Source organism: Corella eumyota, chromosome 3, assembly GCF_963082875.1.
Source record: "Corella eumyota chromosome 3, kaCorEumy4.1, whole genome shotgun sequence".
Taxonomy (NCBI): domain Eukaryota; kingdom Metazoa; phylum Chordata; class Ascidiacea; order Phlebobranchia; family Corellidae; genus Corella; species Corella eumyota.
The window spans coordinates 20210874-20233432 of NC_137492.1; the positions used below are offsets into that span (position 1 = coordinate 20210874).

Consider the following 22559-nt stretch of genomic DNA (forward strand, 5'->3'; position numbering starts at 1 on the left):
CGCCATTTTGTCTGCATTTTAATTGTTGTAATATAGTAGTAATACAATTAAAAGTAATCAACTTATATGTGAGAGTGGAATTATTATTTTTGAAGTATTTTGTGTTGTTTTTTCAGTGTAAAATTTGTTTAAATTTTTGTAAAGTAATTTATCACAAGTTGATTGCCTGCTTTGGTGGGTGCATTTTAATTAAGGTAAGCTTTTAATGGACTTATAACCCTTATAAAATTTGCTTGTGAATTTAAATTATTTTTAATTTTATTTTTTACAAAAATTTAATAAAAAACTTTTACTTTCAGGCTTCTTTAATTGAAGATGTTTAAGCGGTTATGTGTCTGGGGTTTTCCCTTTTTAGCATGTTTTAAAACCGAGGGTTAAGTTGGGGTAAAGGGGGGTAAAAAAATTAAAAAAAAACAAACATTTTAGTCGGTTGACGATGTTCTTTGTGATGTCACAACCCCGATATTATTTGTCATCGGTGACGAAGCAAGCTCGGTTACAGTGAGTGAACTAGAGGGAGTAAGAGAGCGAACATTTACTGATACTGTGACATCACAATTGATTGAAATGGGAGCTGATGATTGGTTGAGAGTTTCAGAGAAACACAAACGGGAAAGTTATCGCACTCAACCCATGGTTGACAGGTTCGTTAATTAACTAAAAAACCTGTTAACTAATTAAAAAAAAGCTCGAAAGCTCCATCTATGATCGGCATTACATTTTTTTGTGGGAAAGTCAAAGATGTGGGAAAGTCAAATGCGCAAACTAAACAAAGAGTAACATTTGTTACCCCAACCCAGTCTAAAGTTGCTTAAGCCAGTTTGAGATATTATGGATTATAATTGCCCGATAATTAAGCTGCTGATTAAGTGCTGGCTTAGCCGAAGTTCATACCAATTAAAGAGCTGTACTCAAGGGCGCTACAAAATGAGAGCAGTGGGGATCGAACCCACTACCTATGTAGTGTAGTAAGTGATCTGACTACTACCCCAGGCTGCTGTCTAATTGTCGTGATATGGTTGCAACTTTGAACTAATGTTTTTTTTATTGGAGGTTTTTAAATTGAGCAAACATACATATGTTGTTCTCTAAGCTCAATATGTTGTTTATTGATCAAAATTGCAAAAGTAAATTTTGTTTTTTATTATGACAAATAAAAGTTTTGTTTTTAGTTTTTTTTAATTTCTTTTCTTAATATTTTTCTTTTAGGGAAATTCTTGAGAGTATTTGTGATTTCCTTGACTTTGTGTTTACTCCGAGTCATGAGAGAAACAGTGTTTCCAACTATAAAGTAAGTCGAAACAGGGTTGCCAATCAAAACTTAACAATTTTCTTTTAACTATGTTTTTGTGTTTAGAGTTTATTGGGAAAAAGAAAAGTGAAATCACTGGATTATGAGAGTAAGTAAAAACTTTTATTTAATATTAGTGCTCACTTTATAGAGTTGGTTTATCTTTATTTTTAGCAAAGCGACAAAAATCTGATTCCAAAACTTACCGAAAAAATTCCACCTCAAACCAACTGAGTCAGATATTGTCCAATCAGAGACAAGCTTCATTAGAAGGTAGGAATATTTATCCTCAATGTCACAACTCAGTAATAACTCTTATATTTTTAATTTTGTGATTTTTTAAATTATAGGCAACGATAACCTTCAAGGTTTATCATTTAACCTTCAAACCGGATCAATCAGTGGTTTGACCTCTGCTCTGGGTTCAAACCCGACATCTAGTGGCCACAAAAAGTCAGATCGAGGAATTACAATCGACCTCTCTAAGGTAACAAATTAAAAGTTATGACATCATAATGGACTAACTTTTTTAATTATGACCTCACACAGGATCCAAACGTTCAACTCTCCTCAGCTTTATCTCGAAGGAAATCTCAACTTTTGCCACCGGCCGAGAGCCAAACTGAGGCAGCAGTTGCAGCTATTATGGGAAGTTCAAGCAGTGAATGTGAACAACATGGTTGGTGTTTAAGGAAGCTTTATTAACTTTTGTTCTAAACTAAATTTGATTAATCTTGTATTAGTCATGCATTGTTCAAGTGTTCATGTTGTTTTTGATAATTTTCAGTCATTTTCCAAAGGTAAAGAAGCTGGGATCAAACCCAGGACCTTGGGTCTTGTGTTGTTAAGATTATCATTTAAAATTTGACATTTTGTTTATTTTCAGGTCCAATTGTGACGTCATCAAACAAACCTGTGATGTCATCAACCTCAAAAATAATGAACTTAAGTTCAAAGTCAGCTTTCAAGAAAGGTAATTATCGAATATTAAATCAGAATTAGTTGAAACAAAATGAAAATTTCAATTTATTTCAGGACCTCAACCCAGTCTCAGTTCAGTGGGTACGCCAACGCTGACCAGCAGGAGCATGTCACTCAATTTTCAAGGATCAAGTTTTTCAGGTTCAGTGGAATTAATTTAACTAAGGGGGAATTTATAAAGGTTCTTATTAACAAACTAAAAAGTTAAAATTTTTATTTTTAGGTGTTTGGTGGTTTCAGTGCCCAATCACCCACAACATTTAACCCCTCGAATATCATCCCCCTGACCCCTGGCTTTACCCCCCTAACCCCTGGATTTACTCCTCTGACCCCTGGCTTCACCCCACTGACCCCTGGGTTCAGTGGTGACCTCATGGCCTCCCGTAGTCGCAAAGATGATCGGGAAACCCAGCAAGCCACCGCCATCCTGGAACAACTAACCAACATTCTAGATGCTGGGAAGGAAGGAAGTAAATCTCCCGATGACAATACAGGTTTGTGACGTCATACTAGTGAAATGAAACATTATGACATCATAGTTGTGTTATTAATGACATCATATTTAGAACCAGCGATGGCCTGACGTCATAGTTTGGACCCGACTTCGATGCGAAAAACTTCGGTTCGTGGAAGACCGAGAAAGAAGTTAAATCAAACGCTTTCTATGACGTCACGTGGTGGCTCTATGACGTCACATGGAGGTGGGATTAAAATACGTGGAAGTGGTTTGACCTCACAGGAATTCTCGGGTAGTTCACTTACGTCACAAGGCGATTCGCTGACGTCACGATTAGGCTCAAATAAACCGATGACGTCACTTGCATCGAACAAATCTTCGGTCGTGAGGTAAATTTGAGTTTTTTTTTTAAGTTGAGTTTTGTTTTCGCATTTTTAAGTTTTTGATTGTGACGTAATTATGTTCTGACGTCATCAGGCTTAACGACGGTTGCTCCACAGAAGAGGAAAATTTCGTTGATGCCCGATTCTCCCGCGGCTCGATTTCTTCCTGTGACGTCACAATCACAGTCGAATGTCGTTAAGAAAACTTTCGTTAAAACAAACATGACCAGTGACGTCACAACGTCGACGTTAAAGCAGTCACGTGATCCACCGAAACGTCCAATCACACAAGTTAGACAAGTGACGTTGTCATCAAATCAACCAATCACAGCCAAGCAGGTGATTATATTAATTAGATTTTTTTAATTATGTAAAAATATTAATTATTAATTAATTTTAAATAATTAAGCTTGGGTCCCCCGGTATTAAAATCACAACCAATCAGAAGGCTTCAATTTCCACCAATCCGCGACCCATGGTAACAGTGACGCGGTCCCTAGCAACAGGGTTAGGTGGGTTGGACGGGGGTAAGTCGGTTGTATACTTGCGGGAGCGAGCGAAGGCGCGGGTCCCTGAGGCCCAAGCAAAGTTGGATCAGTTCTACAAGAAACAGTTACAACACCGGACTTCCCCGTTCGGTGCTTCCCCCAGAGTGATGTCGAAAGTAATTACGGGGAAACACGGGGAAAAGTTGCTCAGCATCACGAGACCTAAAACTCTTGGAATGCAATCGCTCGTGCTCTCCAAGGTTGCCTCTGACGTCACAACCTCTGGTGTCACAAAGTCAATTTCTGACGTCACAAAGCCAGCCTCTGATGTCATCAAAGTGAAACCCGACCAGAAATCGACCTAAAAATAATTGATCCATTGTTTATAATTGTGACGTCATGGCGGATGTTCTTTCGCGTTTATGATGTATTTAAATCTTTGATGTTGTAATAAAGGTTTTGTTCACTTTATTCTTGAACTTACGATCTATTGTCTTCACAACAATGCACACTTATGACGTCATTAATGTTAATTATTGGTTCCGCCCTCGAGGCAGTTTTCAGTTCGAAAAATAGATGAACTTGACATTATAGAACACAAAGGAAACAAAATGGAAACAAATTATTGGAAAAGTTTTTTTGTTTAAATATCGGGTTACCAACATATTTTATCATGTGTGTGGTGGTAGTTGATATAATTAACAAAATCCGAAATAAATCATCACTAAATTAAATACAATAACTTTTAAAAGATTTATAAATTCAATAAAAACAAAAAATGGATTATGATCAGAATTTTAATAACAAGCTACAGATATAAATAAAAAATTAAATGAACTCATATTAACACGAAAAAGATTAATAATATATAGCTATAAACCAAAATTAAAATCCTAATTCGTTTAGAATTAAGTAAATACAGAAATATCATTTTAAAAAACAAAGAACTAGACTTTAACGCTGACTTGGCGACGCGAACAAATGAAACGAGATAATGTTGTCTCGTGTTTTTATTTTCCAAACTATACAAGCTTAATTTTGTGCCTGTAATTTTACGAACAGCTACACTCTAACATTAAAACGTAAATACAATGCCTACAACCAACCATAATTATTTAAACAATAATGTTAAAGCCAGTTATTACTTTATTCATAGCGTTTAGTATCCACTACAAGCCAAAAATTTCAAATTTTGTTGAGGAAAAAGTAATTGTTTTTGCATTCGCATATTATATATATTAGTATCTCTATACGTAGTAATACCTTGGCAAGCGATTTTTTATTCTCAATTTTAAGTTTAGACAAAAAACAAATTTGTCCAATAAATTAAGAATCAAATACAAAAACAGGAGTATAAATACAACTTTAATACACCTAAAATATTTAGGTAAAATAAAAGTTAACTTTATTACAACAAAAATGTAAAACTAGATTTATTTGATAAATAAAATATGGTTCGAAATTGTTTGATTCTTTTTAATGAATATAATTTATTTAGTAGGTTTATTAATTAAATTATAAATTTAAATATGAACTTTTTTATATTTAAACCTAATTTTAACAAGCGAACACGCACTCATTGATATTGTAATATAAAAGTAAACTAAATTTAAAAGCAAAATACCGATCTTAATTTTTAGTAATCAAACAAGTATTAAAATATAATAATAACAAAACAATTGAAACAAAAATTTTACACATTTTTTACTTATATTTTAACATTTTACTTAAATTTTCAACCAATATTTTTTACTTTAATGAACAGCGAAAAGGACGATTTTTGACGGCGACCAGAACGCTATTAAATTATTCAAGCGTTAAACTCAGACTGATTCGTTATTTTATAAAAAACTAAAATAATGATTAAACGATATTTAGCTAGAGTTAAATCTTCATTTTAAATAGCAACATACAAAATAATAATACCAACAACATATTTAAATTTCAGCAAATTTAATTTTTAAATTTTAATAATAAAATATATTAATTAGTAATTAGTGACATTTAAATGTCGTTAATAGGAGGTTTGCGATTCGTTGGGATAATAACAAACATACTAAAAATTTAGAACTTTTAGTTTTAAAGAACAAAAGTTATCGTCTTTCAAAATTTGTCAAATAAGAATAAAAACAACTAGATTTATTTGATAAATAAAATATGGTTCGAAATTGTTTGATTCTTTTTTATAAATATAATTGATTTAATAGGTTTATTAATTAAATTGTAAATTTAAATATGAACTTTTTTATATTTAAACCTAATTTTAACAAGCGAACACGCACTCATTGATATTGTGATATAAAAGTAAACTAAATTTAAAAGCAAAATGCCGATCTAAATTTTTTAGTAATCAAACAAGTATTAAAATATAATAATAACAAAACAATTAAAACAAAAATTTTACACATTTTTTACTTATATTTTAACATTTTACTTAAATTTTAAACCAATATTTTTTACTTTAATGGACAGCGAAAAGGACGATTTTTGACGGCGACCAGAACGCTATTAAATTATTCAAGCGTTAAACTCACACTGATTCGTTATTTTATAAAAAAACTAAAATAATGATTAAACGATATTTAGCTAGAGTTAAATCTTCATTTTAAATAGCAACATACAAAATAATAATACCAGCAACATATTAAAATTTCAGAAAATTTAATCTTTTAATTTTAATAATAAAATATATTAATTAGTAATTAGTGATAATTAAAAGTTGTAAATAGGAGGTTTGCGATTCGTTGGGATAATAACAAACATACTAAAAATTTAGAACTTTTAGTTTTAAAGAACAAAAGTTATTCGATTTCAAAATTCGGATTAGTAAGAATAAAAATAAAAATAATAATAAATATACGGACAATAACAATATGTTTCGAAATCTAAGATTTCGAACCATAATAAAATAAAGTTTTACTGGTTAAATATTTGTTAGGTGGCCATGTAATGAAATCTGATCATAAAAATGCAGTTATCTGAAACATTCGTAAATTCTTATTAAATATTTGTTTGACATTCTGTGTGCGCAGGTTGGTAGTTAAACATTTAAGAGAAAAAACTTTGCCCTGTTGTGTAGGAATTAAGTTAACGTTTAAAGTATTTTAAACATATTCTGTAAAGCATGGAATAAAGTTAATAGAAACTGTTGTGTATGTTTCAATGCAGTTAACATAGTTTAAAGATAACTTTGATTGAGAAATATGCTAAATTATTTCTGGTTTAAGTAAAGTTACAATTATTCTCAAATAGTTAAATCCAATTAAAACATAATTTTTGTTTTAGTTTAAAACATCTAAAAATGGCAGACATAGTTGACTTAAAAGTTGCACAAGGTAGTTTCGATTTGAGATTGAAAGGGCAACCTGCACGTACAATAGCCAGTGCTGTGGCAGTAGCTGGGGTTGCTTATGTTGCTTTAAAACCTGAACTTCGGCCGTTCTGGAGGGGGGTGTTGGACAAAATTGTGGAGGGTCGAGATGCAATCATCGAGTTAATCAGACCAGGATCATTGGTTGTCAGCGTTTGCACCAAGAACCAGGAAGCTTCTGATCAGTTCATGTTCGATTATAGTTTAAAGTCGATGCTTGAAAGATTAAACAAATATCTTTCCCAGTATCCAGGTGATGACGACATCGGAAAGTTTGAATCCGTTGTCATGACGAAGTACGAAGTATTCGAAAGTTTCGCTGACGATTTTAAGGAAATGAAAGAAAATGCTCGGATCACAATTTCTGAGTTGTTTAATGAGAAAGTAAGTGAAAAGTTTTTATCTATATCAAACCATAACACTTTAAGGTAGTTTGTGTTACTTTAAGCTTAACTTTTAACCTGTTTCAGATTGTGTTAAACCTTACTTTTAATACGATTAAAATTAAAGTTTTTCTTTGTTTTAGGTAGAGAAAGAAGTAACAAAGGGTAAGTTATGTATTTGTTATATAAATGGTTATATATGCCTCAAGTAGTTTTAAGTTAACAATAAACGAGTCAACTTACCACAAATCTATTAAATATTGCATTATATGATATTTAAATAGGACTACTTGTTGAACAACATAGGCCTAAAAACTAGTTTATAATAATACAAAATATCCAGATATTTCGTCCGAGTTTGGACTCTTGGATGTTAAGGATCGATTTTCTGGGTTGGGACGACCTTTTGACCTTGAAAGTGTATTGACCTTGGACAGTGGTCACGGAAGCATGACCAGATCTCATCCAAGCGTGACTGCTTCCATGGCAACCAAAACAGTGAAAAGAAGGCAAATTGGTTAGTTAATAAAAATTAGGTTTTTGTGAAATGTTTATGAGAACAACTTTAACAACTTTCTTTTAATTATTAGGATTGGAAGTAACATCTAAGGATCTGGAGGAACTGTTTGCTTCAGGAGGTTGGTTGGTTAAATTTGGTTATTGTTACGTCACAGGTTGTTGCAAAAAGGGGTCAATGTTGTATTAACTAATCAGCAACACGCGTTAATTTAAATTTAATTAAAATATTATTTACTAAAACGAACAATACAGCAAAGTTAAAATCAACAATTTATAGTATGTTGGTAACACACTATGACGTAACAGTTACCAATAAATGGTTGTTATGACAACTTTAATATGTTTAACATTAGGAACTGTTTCTAACATGAGTTAACTTTATTAAAGGATCAATCTGGAACAAGTTAAAGAGTGAAAGTAACGACAAAACCATTCTCCAATAAGAGCAAAAATACAAGTTTGGTGTGACCTTTGACCTCCTTCCAAAGCTAACCCAATATTATGTCGCCTGTTTGATGACCAACCAATATGACAAAGCCATGGAAGCCAAGAACGAGGTTTCTTCCCTGATTCAAAGCAACATCCAAGTTAGTGCTGAGCAAGTCAAGTTATTTGCTGACCATCTTGAAGGTAAGGAGAAATATCTGGAGTCAATCTTGTTCTACAGTGCAGCTGGTGGGTTGTATGGTCTTGGTAGTAAAGTGTTCAACCAATCCGTTAAGGGGATAGATTCTTGTGTGGTTGGTATGTTTAATTGTGTTGCTAAAATGAAAGAAGATGGAAACATGGAAAGTGTCATCCAACGTCATGTGACACCACTCATGCATGAAATGACAGAGTTCATCCACAACGACACACAATCTGATAAGAAGGTGAGATGTGAAGTGGAAGCCAGGTGTTTATATTACATAGCTGGGTGTGAAGATTTGTCCGATGTTGATCCCACCCAAACATGTCAGCAAGCAGTGAAGTTGTTGGAGGATGTTCTGGGATCTTCAGCAAATGAGTATCAGGTTTATGGGCACCACTTACGCTTCCTTGGTTTATGGTATCACAACGAAGCTCAACCATCAGTGGCAGAAGGTTACTATGTGAGGGCATTGGAGGCTTACAAGAATGCTAAAGATATGAGTGATGAAGGTAAAAGCAGGTTGATTAAAGACTGTGAAAAGAAGAGAAACTTGTTAAAGTTCGAGGTTTAACCAAGAAATAAATTTGTTGTAAAATTAAGTAGATTGTGTTAAATTGTTGTCAATAAATTACTTACCCAACACCTCCAAGATTTTAAATAAACACGGGAGTAGTTAGAAAGCTTAATCATTAAACTTAAAAAAAATTAATATTTTAATTTCTGTATTGTCCCAATATAAAATACGAATGGGCGTGGCTACAAACGTCAATCAACAAACATTGGCCAATCACAGGCCTAAGGGAATTCGGCGTCGTTAAAATTGTGACATCATTAAGATGACGTAAGCAGGGGAATTCCCCTGATAGAACGGGAATGATTACATCTTTAAAGTCCGAATAATAATTTGCATAACTTGCTTCTGGTTAATACTCGGATCAAAATACTTTGTTACAATAATTTATGACGTCACTAGTTGAATACGTCATGTGTTAAGGTCACCAATTGATCACGTGAACACTGCTTGGTGATGTCATAAAAGCAAAAATACGGCAAGTTAAAAACGCCATGTTGTTAATATGGCAGTTATGACGTCATATTTAAATCATAATTTAATAACGTCATAATTAAACTCTGTGTTTTTGTTGCTGTTCCAGTCGACCCCGCATCCTTCTAGAGCCCTCAGGGGGGTGATTAGGGGGGAATTTTTCTCCGGTGTTGCTCCCAAGATTGAAATTATTGATTGTGAAGTTTATTGTTTTGAAAAATAATGTGCAGGTCAAAGTGACTGGAAGCCCATTATGTAAAAGTTAAAGTAAAGATGATTTTTTTGGACCTTTATTCGATAAGTTCGAAATGTCTGACAACTAGACAGTCGGACAATTATGCGAGAAAACGTTGAGGAAAGTTTGTGCGAGGATAAATGAGTTAAAGAATAGACACCACTCCAGGAAAGTTGTCCTGATTGGTTGGATTTCATCGAGTGTAATCAACCGTGGGATTTAAAATTTTTATTTTTCAAGAATGTTTGCTGTTCAGTTAAAAATGTTTTAAGCTACTTTATTACAAGTTGATTGCTTGCCATTTTGTCTGCATTTTAATTGTTGTAATATAGTAGTAATACAATTAAAAGTAATCAACTTATATGTGAGAGTGGAATTATTATTATTTATATTTTGTGTTGTTTTTTCAGTGTAAAATTTGTTTAAATTTTTGTAAAGTTTTTTTTTTTTTTTTTTTTTTTGTATATATCTTTATCCTCGATGTGGGAAAGTCGAATGCGCGACTTAAACATAGAGTAACATCAGTTACTCCGACCCAGTCTCGAGTTGTCTGTGGCAGTTTGGGATATTATAGATTATAATTGCCTGATAATTAAGCTGCTGATTAAGTTTTGGCTCAGCAGGAGTTCGTACCGTTTAAAGCGCCTTACTCAAGGGCGCTACAGCATGAGATCAGTGGGGATTGAACCCACGACCTCACGTGTGGTGTAGCAAGTGTTCTTACCACTACACCACGCTGCCGGTACAAAAGTAATTTATCACAAGTTGATTGCCTGCATTGGTGGGTGCATTTTAATTAAGTTAAGCTTTTAATGGGCTTATAGCCCTTATAAAATTTGCTTGTGAATTTAAATTATTTTTAAATTTATTTTTTACAAAAATTTAATAAAAAACTTTTACTTTCAGGCTTCTTTAATTGAAGATGTTTAGGCGGTTATGTGTCTGGGGTTTCCCCCTTTTAGCATGTTTGAAAAACAAGGGGTAAATTGAACATTTACTGATACTGTGACATCACAATTGATTGTAACGGGAGCCGATGATTGGTTGAGAGTTTCGGAGAAACACAAACGGGAAAGTTGTTGCACTCAACCCATGGTTGACAGGTTCGTTAATTATTAAAATTTTTAGTTAATTTAAACAAGTAGTCTGTCTGCTCTGCTGTTGGCATTTCTATTGTCATGACATGGTCACAACTCTAATTTATTATTTGCTCGCAATAATTTACCTGTACACCACAAGCTGTAGTTTTATTTTTTATTTATTTTTTTCTTAATATATTTTTCAGGGAAATTCTTGAGAGTATTTGTGATTTTATTGATCTTGTGTTTACTCCGAGTCGTGAGAAAAACAGTGTTTCCAACTATAAGGTAAGTCGAAACAGGGTTGCCAATCAAAACTTCACAATTTTCTTTTAACTATGTTTTTGTGTTTAGAGTTTATTGGGAAAAAGAAAAGTGAAATCACTGGATTATGAGAGTAAGTAAAAACTTTTATTTAAGTGCTCACTTTATAGAGTTGGTTTATCTTTATTTTTAGCAAAACGACAAAAATCTGATTCCAAAACTTACCGAAAAAATTCCACCTCAAACCAACTGAGTCAGATATTATCCAATCAGAGACAAGCTTCATTAGAAGGTAGGAATATTTATCCTCAATGTCACAACTCAGTAATAACTCTTATATTTTAAATTTTGTGTTTTTTAACTTACAGGTAACGATAACCTTCAAGGTTTATCATTTAACCTTCAAACCGGATCAATCAGTGGTTTGACCTCTGCTCTGGGTTCAAACCCGACATCTAGTGGCCACAAAAAGTCAGATCGAGGAATTACAATCGACCTCTCTAAGGTAACAAATTAAAAGTTATGACATCATAATGGACTAACTTTTTTAATTATGACCTCACACAGGATCCAAACGTTCAACTCTCCTCAGCTTTATCTCGAAGGAAATCTCAACTTTTGCCACCGACCGAGAGCCAAACTGAGGCAGCAGTTGCAGCTATTATGGGAAGTTCAAGCAGTGAATGTGAACAACATGGTTGGTGTTTAAGGAAGCTTTATTAACTTTTGTTCTAAACTAAATTTGATTAATCTTGTATTAGTCATGCATTGTTCAAGTGTTCATGTTGTTTTTGATAATTTTCAGTCATTTTCCAAAGGTAAAGAAGCTGGGATCAAACCCAGGACCTTGGGTCTTGTGTTGTTAAGATTATCATTTAAAATTTGACATTTTGTTTATTTTCAGGTCCAATTGTGACGTCATCAAACAAACCTGTGATGTCATCAACCTCAAAAATAATGAACTTAAGTTCAAAGTCAGCTTTCAAGAAAGGTAATTATCGAATATTAAATCAGAATTAGTTGAAACAAAATGAAAATTTCAATTTATTTCAGGACCTCAACCCAGCCTCAGTTCAGTGGGTACGCCAACGCTGACCAGCAGGAGCATGTCACTCAATTTTCAAGGATCAAGTTTTTCAGGTTCAGTGGAATTAATTTAACTAAAGGGGGGAATTATAAAGGTTCTTATTAACAAACTAAAAAGTTAAAATTTTTAATTTTTTTTAAGGTATTCAACTTGGTGGTTTCAGTGCCCAATCACCCACAACATTTAACCCCTCGAATATCATCCCCCTGACCCCTGGCTTTACCCCCCTAACCCCTGGATTTACTCCTCTGACCCCTGGCTTCACCCCACTGACCCCTGGGTTCAGTGGTGACCTCATGGCCTCCCGTAGTCGCAAAGATGATCGAGAAACCCAGCAAGCCACCGCCATCCTGGAACAACTAACCAACATTCTAGATGCTGGGAAGGAAGGAAGTAAATCTCCTGGTGACAATACAGGTTTGTGACGTCATACTAGTGAAATGAATCATTATGACATCATAGTTGTGTTATTAATGACGTCATATTTAGAACCAGCGATGGCCCGACGTCATAGTTTGGACCCGACTTCGATGCGGAAAACTTCGGTTCGTGGAAGACCGAGAAAGAAGTTAAATCAAACGCTTTCTATGACGTCACGTGGTGGCTCTATGACGTCACATGGAGGTGGGATTAAAATACGTGGAAGTGGTTTGACCTCACAGGAATTCTCGGGTAGTTCACTTACGTCACGAGTCGATTCGCTGACGTCACGATTAGGCTCGAATAAACCGATGACGTCACTTGCATCGAACAAATCTTCGGTCGTGAGGTAAATTTGAGTTTTTTTTTTAAGTTGAGTTTTGTTTCCGCACTTTTAAGTTTTTGATTGTGACGTAGATATGTTCTGACGTCATCAGGCTTAACGACGGTTCCTCCACAGAAGAGGAAAATTTCGTTGATGCCCGATTCTCCCGCGGCTCGATTTCTTCCTGTGACGTCACAATCACAGTCGAATGTCGTCAAGAAAACTTTCGTTAAAACAAACATGACCAGTGACGTCACAACGTCGACGTTAAAGCAGTCACGTGATCCACCGAAACGTCCAATCACACAGGTTAGACAAGTGACGTTGTCATCAAATCAACCAATCACAGCCAAGCAGGTGATTATATTAATTAGATTTTTTTAATTATGTAAAAATATTAATTATTAATTAATTTTAAATAATTAAGCTTGGGTCCCCTGGTATTAAAATCACAACCAATCAGAAAGCTTCAATTTCCACCAATCCGCGACCCATGGTAACAGTGACGCGGTCCCTAGCAACAGGGTTAGGTGGGTTGGACGGGGGTAAGTCGGTTGTATACTTGCGGGAGCGAGCGAAGGCGCGGGTCCCTAAGGCCCAAGCAAAGTTGGATCAGTTCTACAAGAAACAGTTACCACCCCGGACTTCCCCGTTCGGTGCTTCCCCCAGAGTGATGTCGAAAGTAATTACGGGGAAACACGGGGAAAAGTTGCTCAGCATCACGAGACCTAAAACTCTTGGAATGCAATCGCTCGTGCTCTCCAAGGTTGCTTCTGACGTCACAAAGCCAATCTCTGGTGTCATCAAAGTGAAACCCGACCAGAAATCGACTGAAAAATAATTGATCCATTGTTTATAATTGTGACGTCATGGCGGATGTTCTTTCGCGTTTATGATGTATTTAAATCTATGATGTTGTAATAAAGGTTTTGTTCACTTTATTCTTGAACTTGTTTACGATCTATTGTCTTTACAACAATGCACAACTATGAACTGCCTTTGGGGCAGTTTTTGATTGACAGGTGAGCGTTTGATTGATTTCAGTTCGAAAAAAGTCGAGTTTGTTTAAAAGCACAATGTGACGTCATAATCCTATTTCAGATTTTTGTTATTACGTCACAATGTGTGGGAATAAATGTTGGAATCTACTTGGGCGTCCACTTTAAGGGATTAACCCGGCGGGGAGGGGGATTGTCGTATATATAAGTGTACAGTCGTATATATAAGCGTACAGTCGTATATATAAGCGTACAGTCGTATATATAGTAGCTCGGTCGTTTATATAACCGTCGGTCGTATACGTAAGCCGTGTATTTAATGATAAGTCGTATACCTAGCCAGGTTAAAATGACCCCGGATTCAACTTAGGGCGAACAGGAATTTGTAAACAGTTTATTTCCGACGTTCTATCGTGATAATGAGATATTTTGACATCATAGTACTTCATTCATAACGACTGAACCTTTCAACTGTAATAATGCGTTATTGTTAGCTTCTAAATTACAGTTTTGCACGAAGTTAAAGTTTTGTTATGGTCACGTGACTGTTAAGTTCGCGGAAAGTTCAGAATTTTTGAGGTTATTTTGAAACGCGGAATTTCTTTTAAAAGGACCCAGAATTTTGGGTCAAAAGTTAAGAAATTGGACGAAAAATAACTTGACTTTTAAATGAACTCAGCAGCGTAAAAAACTTTGGTAAAAATTTAAGATTTTTCAGCAGAAGATTTAAAGTTTCATTGTTTTGCTAAAGTTTACAAAAAGTTCAAAAGTTTTGTTTTTAAAAATAGATTTAAATAAAAATATAGAACGTGACGTTTGACGACTCATAATAGAGCATTGTGACGTAATACTAATGCGATAAAAAATAATTGATTCATTTTTTTTAATTAGATCAAAATTAATTATCATTTTTTAATATTAAATTAAAATTATTAATTGCTTCGACATCGGAAGTAAAGTGACGTCACTTGTAATGACGTCACTGGATTTAATCATCGACGCACAAACTGTAAGTTAGATAATATATTTTGTTTAATTAAAATACAGAAATTGGTTAAAATTTAAGTTTTGTTTAAACTGGGTTGAAATTGGAGCCTTGTGTAATATTATCCTTGTTTTTTGTTTATTATTCGTGCTAGTTTATTGTTTTCACGGATTTCAATTTGTTTCAAATTAAACAAAACATTTCTCAGTAAACTTCCTTATTTCCTTGGTTTTCGCTACGGTCGCGAAATAAGCTTTGTTACGTCACAATTAGGCTCAGGTGTCGCGATGCTAAGTGGGCCACCCATTGACCTCCGTCATGCTTGAGTGCGCACTAGGGTCATGGTAACTTGCACGTGATTGGGACAAACAATTTAGTAAATGTCAATCAAAGTTTAATTATCTCTCTCATCTAATTGCAACAACAAAGAGGTCGCCGGGTCTTGTTAGCAAATTTTGAAACTTTGCAAAATTGCTTTTTTAACTTTTTTTAACCGTTTAAAAACACAAAAATAGTTTAAAAAGGGGGTTAAATAAAGGACAGGCGGAATTTTTGCGAACTGTTTATTTTTTATAATGAAAGAAACTTAATTTAAATATTTGCATGGTAAGAAAATATTTATTTTTAAACTTTTGTTCCAAATTTGCTTCCAAGTTTCGTTAATTGATTTTTAATTGAAGAAAATATTTTAAAAACTGTCAAATATTAATTTTAATTTTGCTGAATTTCAAAAAATAAAACTTTTGTATTTTTTATATGAATTTAATTTAGAAATTTAGAGTCATTGTGATTATTTTTAAACTTAAATTATAAACGCGAAACTAAATTTTTTTTATTGAATTAAAATTTTACAAAATACCCAACTTTCAAATTTTAAATATTTAAAAATAAAAACTTCAAATAAAAATAGAAAGATTATTATTGAATGCGCTATAAACTCGTTGACATATCGTTTCTACTATTGCGTGATTTTACTTAAAACTCGATCATTTTTTGCCCAATATTCAATTCTGTGCAACGAATTTAAAAACTTTAACATTTTGTGCCAATTTTTTTATTCCTAAACTGACATTTTATTGGCAATAATTTCTCGTTTTTAAAAACTGTCGATTTCTCGGATTTAACTCGAAGTATTTTTAACTTTGTCGACATTCATCCTCAAGTAGCCCCGGAAGTCACGTGACCAGCGCTTGGGTGGGCACTTAACAAAAATGCTTTTAAGTAAAAATTAAATTTGAAAATTTCAAATCGAATTAAAACTGAATAATTTAATCCACCGCAACAGTATTGTTGACGTCATAATCTTAATTAAATCACGTGGTAAAAAGAATTACGCGGTCTTAACCCAATTAAGGAAATTTTAATATTTTGTCGTTTTACAAAATTCCGCCATTGTTTTAGCGTCGTTGTTATTTGTGACGTCACAGAGAAAGGTTATAGCGAGAGGCGCGCAAATTTCCGGTATTGAGTTTGATGGTACTCGAGCCTTTGTTGTTCAATCAAGCGTGCACTGATGTCATAATTCTAAGTTGTGAGGTCACAATGTGAACTGTTACTGAACCTGAAGGTTACGGTATTTAAGCTTCACCCGAACACGTGGTTTTAAAATATGTAGTTTGGAGCTAAAAACTAGCAAGTAAGTTGTTTTACTTCTTATGTGACATCATAATGGCCAGCTTAATGGCGTCATTATAAGGAAACTTAATATGGAAATCTAGTTCGTTTTTTTGTCTAGTAATTGTGACGTCACAAGGTTTGTTATGTCGCATCCGAAGTCGCTATTGTCCATCGCGTTAATGGGCACGTGCGCGCTGACCGATCTGTCTTCGTTTGCTTTTAATTATTTGAGGGTTTTGTCAAATAGAAGGGACTTTCCCGTTTATGCGAATAAAAAGCCGAGAATTCTCGGAAAATTTTTATTTTAAAATATTTGTAGTCGTCGTGTCATGACCCTTGCTCGAGAGGTAAGCTGGTGGTTAAAATGTGACAAATATTGTGATAGATTATTAATTCAAATTTGTTGGCTAATTTATCAAATATTCCTTAAAATTATTAAAGTTTAAGTTAAAAGAGCAACTTAATGATGAGTTTAATTCAGAATCGTTTAATAATCAAATGCAGATCAATTTGAAAGTCGTGCAAAAGTTTATTTTATCAACTAGAACAAGGGTTAAAAGTTGTTTTAATAACTCAGTGCAGGTTAAAACCTGTTAAACCGATTCGTTGCAAAATTTAATTCATTTATTTTTTTTTATTTTGGTTTTTCGCACATTGATAAAAGTAAATAATAAATACGATATACAGTTAATATTACAACAATGCGACGGGAAAAAATGACAAAATCAATTTAATGATTTAAAACATGCCAAAAGTATTAATTTGTATCTTAAATATTATTAAAAACTAGATTTTAATATCAACAAATATTCGATCAAAACGTAAACAAACGAGCCATGAAGATAATGTAGCGAGTTACCAAATATTTAGATTACCAGAAATGGTTGTAAATTATAAATAGGATTGGTTGGTTTGTTGCCACTACAACCAATCGAACCTCGAAGTATTTAAATTCTAGAATTGTTATTAATGAGTGTTAGATTAATTATGACGTCATATTAAACGTATTGTTAAAATAGTGTTTATATCTTGAACTTGCTTCATAATGGTTGAAAATAGTTTATTGTCGATCGCACGCCCGCGTTTTGATTGTGACGTCACATGGGAAACAATGGAGGTGAAACATGTGTGAAAATTTCAGTTTGAAAATAAAATCTTACCGCAAAAATATTTTCGGAAATTTTTGTTTTCGGGTTCGAACGAAAGCCTAATTATTACATTCCTCTTAATTATATTATGACGTCATAATTCCTTAATTATGATCGCATCAATTATTTTTTAACTTTAACAAAACTTAAAAATAATCTTTGATAAAGATCAAAGAATCGACGAGCGATTGGTCACGTGACCTCGCTGAACTTTACTTCACCTCATTTATCTAGATTTTAAAATCACCACAAAACCCAATTATGGCGTCATAATAGAGACGATAAATCAATCGACGGTTTATTTTTCTTCCGACTCACTACGCCATGTAGTGGTCAACTTTAGGCGACCTCGAAAAATACAAATATTTAAATAATTAACGTTTAAACTTTTGTAATTAACGTTTTTGTTAATTATAATTTAGTGCGACGACAATTTGTCTGAAAACGTGAAACAATGAGGGGGTTCCCCGGTCGGTGGTTTACGTTTTTAATTAAAACGGATTTTCCTCGAAAGTTGTTTTGCAGACATAACATGTTCATCCGCCGCGTGAAATTGCAGGTTTGCGCGTCTAAGGACAGCGCGGCAAATTAGCCTCGGATCTTGGTCGGGTCAATAGCGGGTGAAAGATATTAAAATGCCGTGATTATGACATCATAAATGCTCAGGTAAACATTCATTGTTGACCTAGTCCGTCCTTTGCAAGGTCAACTGATTTATTGAAATCAAAAATATTTCAACTTTGCCTGAACCCGACGCACTTTTAACCTTTACCTGATTACAATGCATTCTTTGTGACGTCACGTTCACTTGCACAATGCCCTCTCGAGGAGGTCCAGAGCCTGTTATTATTTGCGCAAACATAATCCCCCTATTGTTACGTCACAACTAGTCTTTGTATGACCCTCCAGGTGCACTGGTAACCTAGATCGTTGGATTAATTACTGGTGAAATAATCTGCGCTTATTATAGGTTTGCCGTTGTTATTGTTCGAACTAAACTCTCGGTTTAAAGTGGGCGGGACTTACGAGATGTCAATCAAACTTATGATCGGATTTAAATTTCCGATTTTGGTTTATTTTCGCCTCAAAATTCCGTGAACCGTTTGTGGTCATTTTGTCGCTACAGAGAGGTCAGTTGTCACGTGACCCGACGCTGGGTTCGAAGCGAGGACAATTGGGTAAATAACCTGGTCAAAAAAAGGTCGTGTTTTGCGAAAATTCTCAAATTATAAATTAATTATACGTCATCGTTTAATGACATCACAAGGAGCATATGCGGAGCGCCGAAGTGTGGAGTTCTCCGTAATTTATGGTTTGCGAGAGATCGCGCCTTTTTCGCGCGGGCTCTCTTATAAAGCCGACGAGTTTTAATCACTTCATTATTTTGATGCAAAAATGAGCGAACAACTTATTATAAAACCTGTTTTGTGGCGCGAGCAATTCGCTCATGAAGAGGCGGTAGGTTACAATTAAAAACAAGTTCGAGTTTTAGTTTTATTTCGAGTTTTAGTCAACTTTGTTCTCTGTTTAGACGTTGAACGAAAGCAGCGAGGCTACGTCATCGTTAATGACGTCAGATGGTTCAACGAAGATGTTTTTGTTGTTACTTCCGGTCTTGCCTTTCTTAGTTTGGATTTTACTCAGAAATTGGTGGCAGTGGTTAAATTCAGGGGGTAAAGATGACCTTGACCACCTCCCCCTTCCCCCCGGAAGTTCTGGAATTCCAATCATCGGGGAAACTATCGCGTGGATAACCCAGGTACGTCATAATCGATTGTTACGTCACATTTGCTAAAATGTGTTTTGTTAAAATTTTAATTTTTCTAAGTTTAAATTGTGATGTCACAAAACATTGATTTCGTCATAAATCTATGGAATGCCGAGCGTTTTAAGTCGCGGAATTCGGCGGAATCTGAGAGTCACGATCTTTCCCCGAAGCAGGTTCAGAACAAGGTTGAACAATTCTCATTCCATCTAATTAGTAGATGCTCGAGATATAACAATTAGTGACCTTTCGCTGACTCGTCTGTTTACTCTAACAATAATCGAATATTGTGACGTCACAATCCACCTGCTCGAACTCGCTGCGACTGTTTACATTCTAGAATGTTTACACGATAATAAATTCTAGGCTTGAACTTTGTTCGACCTCGGGATAATCGCTTTAACGAGTTCTCTTTAACTTTTACGATTTGTGACGTCATAATTTACGCTCTTTGATCGCGCGTGTCTGGTTATTATCCAACAATCGACCAGGGGCACTTATGACATCACAATAGTCACACAAAGGTTAATTATATTTTAGGGCGCAAAGTTTAACTCGGATCGGAGAAAGAAGTTCGGGAATGTGTTCAGAACGAACGTGATTTGCCAACCTATGATCAAAGTAACCGGTCAGCAATTCATCAAAGAGGTAGAAATGTTGATTCAATATTATCTTGTGGTTTATATTTTTTGGGGGTTCTGTTGTGACGTGTTTAAGCTATTTGTAAACACTTGGCTTAAAGGTAAATAGTGTGGCATTGGTGCGACTCGAACCCGAAACCTTTCAGCTTGTAATACAAAGTAATGACCAGTACAATATAGTTTTGTTAAACTATTGATCAATATTCAACTTCAATGTTTATTTACTTTTGATTGGAATTAAAAATATTGGTTTTACCGCTGTGTTTACCGACTAAACACTGTGTTAATTGTGACTTTATTGTTGGCATTGTGACGTAGGTCCTGGAGGGCGAACACGAGACGGTAACAACGATCTGGCCTGCCACCGTGCGGAAGTTATTGGGTGAGAATGGGATCGTGAACTCCACGGGTTCGATCCACAAATACAAGCGAAAGGTGACCTTGAAAGCGTTCACCTTGACCGCGTTGAACAATTACATTCCTTTTATTCAACGTGGCACCGAGATAAACGTGAGTGTGACGTCATAAAGATTATCCGCTTGAACGTAAACATTTAGAAATAATTTAAATTTAAGCTTTCGTACAGAGAGGATAAACTGAAACAAAAACGTTTTTAAATCTCGGTAATTTCCCACAGATAAAGGCTCTTTGTGACGTAGAACAACCTCGTATTTATGATCGAATGCTGAGGTTGGGCTTTGACGTCGCGGTCAGCGCGTTGTTGGGTTTCAACATCGACGATCGAACCGAATTGGATCAAATGTTTTCATTATTCAACGATCTGGTCGACAATCTTATTTGTATTCCACTCGATGTACCTGGCTTTGGATACAGAAAGGTTTGTTGTTTAACAATACCACATTATGACGTCATAATCTCTTTTCTAAATACCGCGTTTTAACAGGGCTTACGAGCGAGAGCCGCTATGTTGGATTTACTCGACGTTCACATCCAAAGAAAGAAAAAAAAGATCCAACAGGAGCTGGATTCGAACCAGGGACCTCAGGATGATAAATTTGATGCAGCTCTGGATATTGTTTTGCGCGAGGAAATGAAACAATCTTTAAGGTTTGTGTTATAATTAAAATTTAATTAATTAATAATCTTTATATTTAATTTTATCTTTTAACTTTAGAATGAAGGAACGTGGTGACGTCACAAACAACAACAATGACGACGATTACAGCTTGAGCGATCTCGCGTTGAAGGAAATGGCGATGGAGTTGATGTTCACCGGTTACTTCACAACAGCGAGCGCTGTGACGTCAACAATCCTCGAGCTCGCGCGGAATCGTGACGTGTTCCATAAAGTAGAAGAGGAACTTCTCTCGTTCGGGTTCTTACGTGATGATCGTGACGTCACGAGTGATGACGTACATGAGACGCCGGAGTTAAGTCTGAACTCGATCCACAAGTTGAGATATTTGGATCAGGTGATCAAGGAGTCGATGAGAATACGCCCTCCAGTGTTGGGAGGATACAGAAGAGCGAGGAAGACTTTTCAACTTGGAGTAAGTTTTGAAGATTCGTTGGAATTATTTAATTTTAAATTAAGAACTTAAATTTAAACTTGTTTTATTTCCAGGACTACAGAATACCAAAAGGTTGGACAATAATTTACAACATCCGGGACACTCATGACTTCGAGTACGAGGGTGTGACGTCATTCGACCCGGAACGCTTCGGCATCGACGGTGACAAAAATTCAAAATATCGGTTAGTTGACGAAACTCTTTCTTCTTAAACCTACTCAAATAAACCTAAATCTTAGTGCTAGAGTTAATTATATACCATAAAAATACGTCATAACATTGATATTATTACGTCATAACGTTGGTATTACGTCACAGGTACCTACCGTTCGGAGGCGGACCACGAAAATGCATCGGCCAGGATTACGCGAAAGTTCTCATCAAAATTATTTTGCTCGAAATGTTCAGAAGGTTTCAGAACTGGGAATTAACCTCGGGGGATCTCCCTAAAATGCGAGCGATCCCAACACTTCATCCCGTCGATGGTCTTCCTCTTAATTTATATCCGCGTGACGTCATCGGTGTGCTAAAACACTAAAAACCTCGTGACGTCATAATCTTGTTTCAGGTACCATCACAATTTCTCAAGGATCACGTGATATGCCCCTCTTGCCCACGTGATTAGTGACGTCATTTCTTCTTTAACTTCTTTGTTTAACCAATTTCTTCACTTTTTGTTTGTTTTTTGTTTATGGCGTAATTGTTACAGCATCTTTGTTGAAAGGTGACTTCTGCAATGCACTTTTTCTTATTGTTCCGCAGTGCCGTTTGTACATTCTGACGTAATAATAAATGTGTAAGATGTAAAGTTTTTAAACTTGGTTGAAAATAATAAATTAACAGATCAAAAATTATTTGAGGATAAATATGTTTTGTCACATTAAAGTAACAACTCTTGTTTCAAAATCATGTTAT

The 22559-nt window shown here is 34.9% G+C and overlaps 3 protein-coding genes across 4 annotated transcripts; all 3 read left to right on the top strand.

Annotated features, from left to right (window-relative positions):
- Positions 1 to 510: 510 nt before the first annotated feature.
- Positions 511 to 4071, top strand: LOC145744676 (uncharacterized). The gene is made up of 12 exons (XM_082562589.1): positions 511 to 644; positions 1210 to 1291; positions 1358 to 1400; positions 1466 to 1564; positions 1642 to 1778; positions 1841 to 1970; positions 2178 to 2264; positions 2327 to 2413; positions 2496 to 2766; positions 2839 to 3118; positions 3207 to 3451; positions 3522 to 4071. Exons 1-9 carry the CDS (start codon positions 568 to 570, stop codon positions 2534 to 2536), a joined length of 783 nt encoding a protein of 260 aa, XP_082418715.1. The 5' UTR covers positions 511 to 567; the 3' UTR covers positions 2537 to 2766; positions 2839 to 3118; positions 3207 to 3451; positions 3522 to 4071.
- Positions 4072 to 10752: 6681 nt separating this feature from the next.
- Positions 10753 to 13916, top strand: LOC145745710 (uncharacterized). Its single transcript, XM_082563858.1, has 12 exons — positions 10753 to 10886; positions 11069 to 11150; positions 11217 to 11259; positions 11320 to 11418; positions 11495 to 11631; positions 11694 to 11823; positions 12031 to 12117; positions 12180 to 12266; positions 12355 to 12630; positions 12703 to 12982; positions 13051 to 13315; positions 13386 to 13916. Exons 1-12 carry the CDS (start codon positions 10876 to 10878, stop codon positions 13797 to 13799), a joined length of 1911 nt encoding a protein of 636 aa, XP_082419984.1. The 5' UTR covers positions 10753 to 10875; the 3' UTR covers positions 13800 to 13916.
- A 926-nt stretch (positions 13917 to 14842) lies between these two features.
- LOC145744788 (cytochrome P450 26B1-like) lies at positions 14843 to 22478 on the top strand. 2 transcript variants are annotated; one of them, XM_082562734.1, is made up of 9 exons: positions 14843 to 14965; positions 19238 to 19465; positions 20012 to 20119; positions 20431 to 20622; positions 20750 to 20950; positions 21017 to 21180; positions 21248 to 21623; positions 21698 to 21828; positions 21963 to 22478. In XM_082562734.1, exons 1-9 carry the CDS (start codon positions 14930 to 14932, stop codon positions 22180 to 22182), a joined length of 1656 nt encoding a protein of 551 aa, XP_082418860.1. In that variant the 5' UTR covers positions 14843 to 14929; the 3' UTR covers positions 22183 to 22478. The 2 variants fall into 2 exon arrangements, with proteins under 2 accessions (XP_082418860.1, XP_082418859.1); XM_082562733.1 differs by lacking the exon at positions 14843 to 14965 and adding an exon at positions 17863 to 19164.
- The last annotated feature ends 81 nt before the right edge of the window (positions 22479 to 22559 follow it).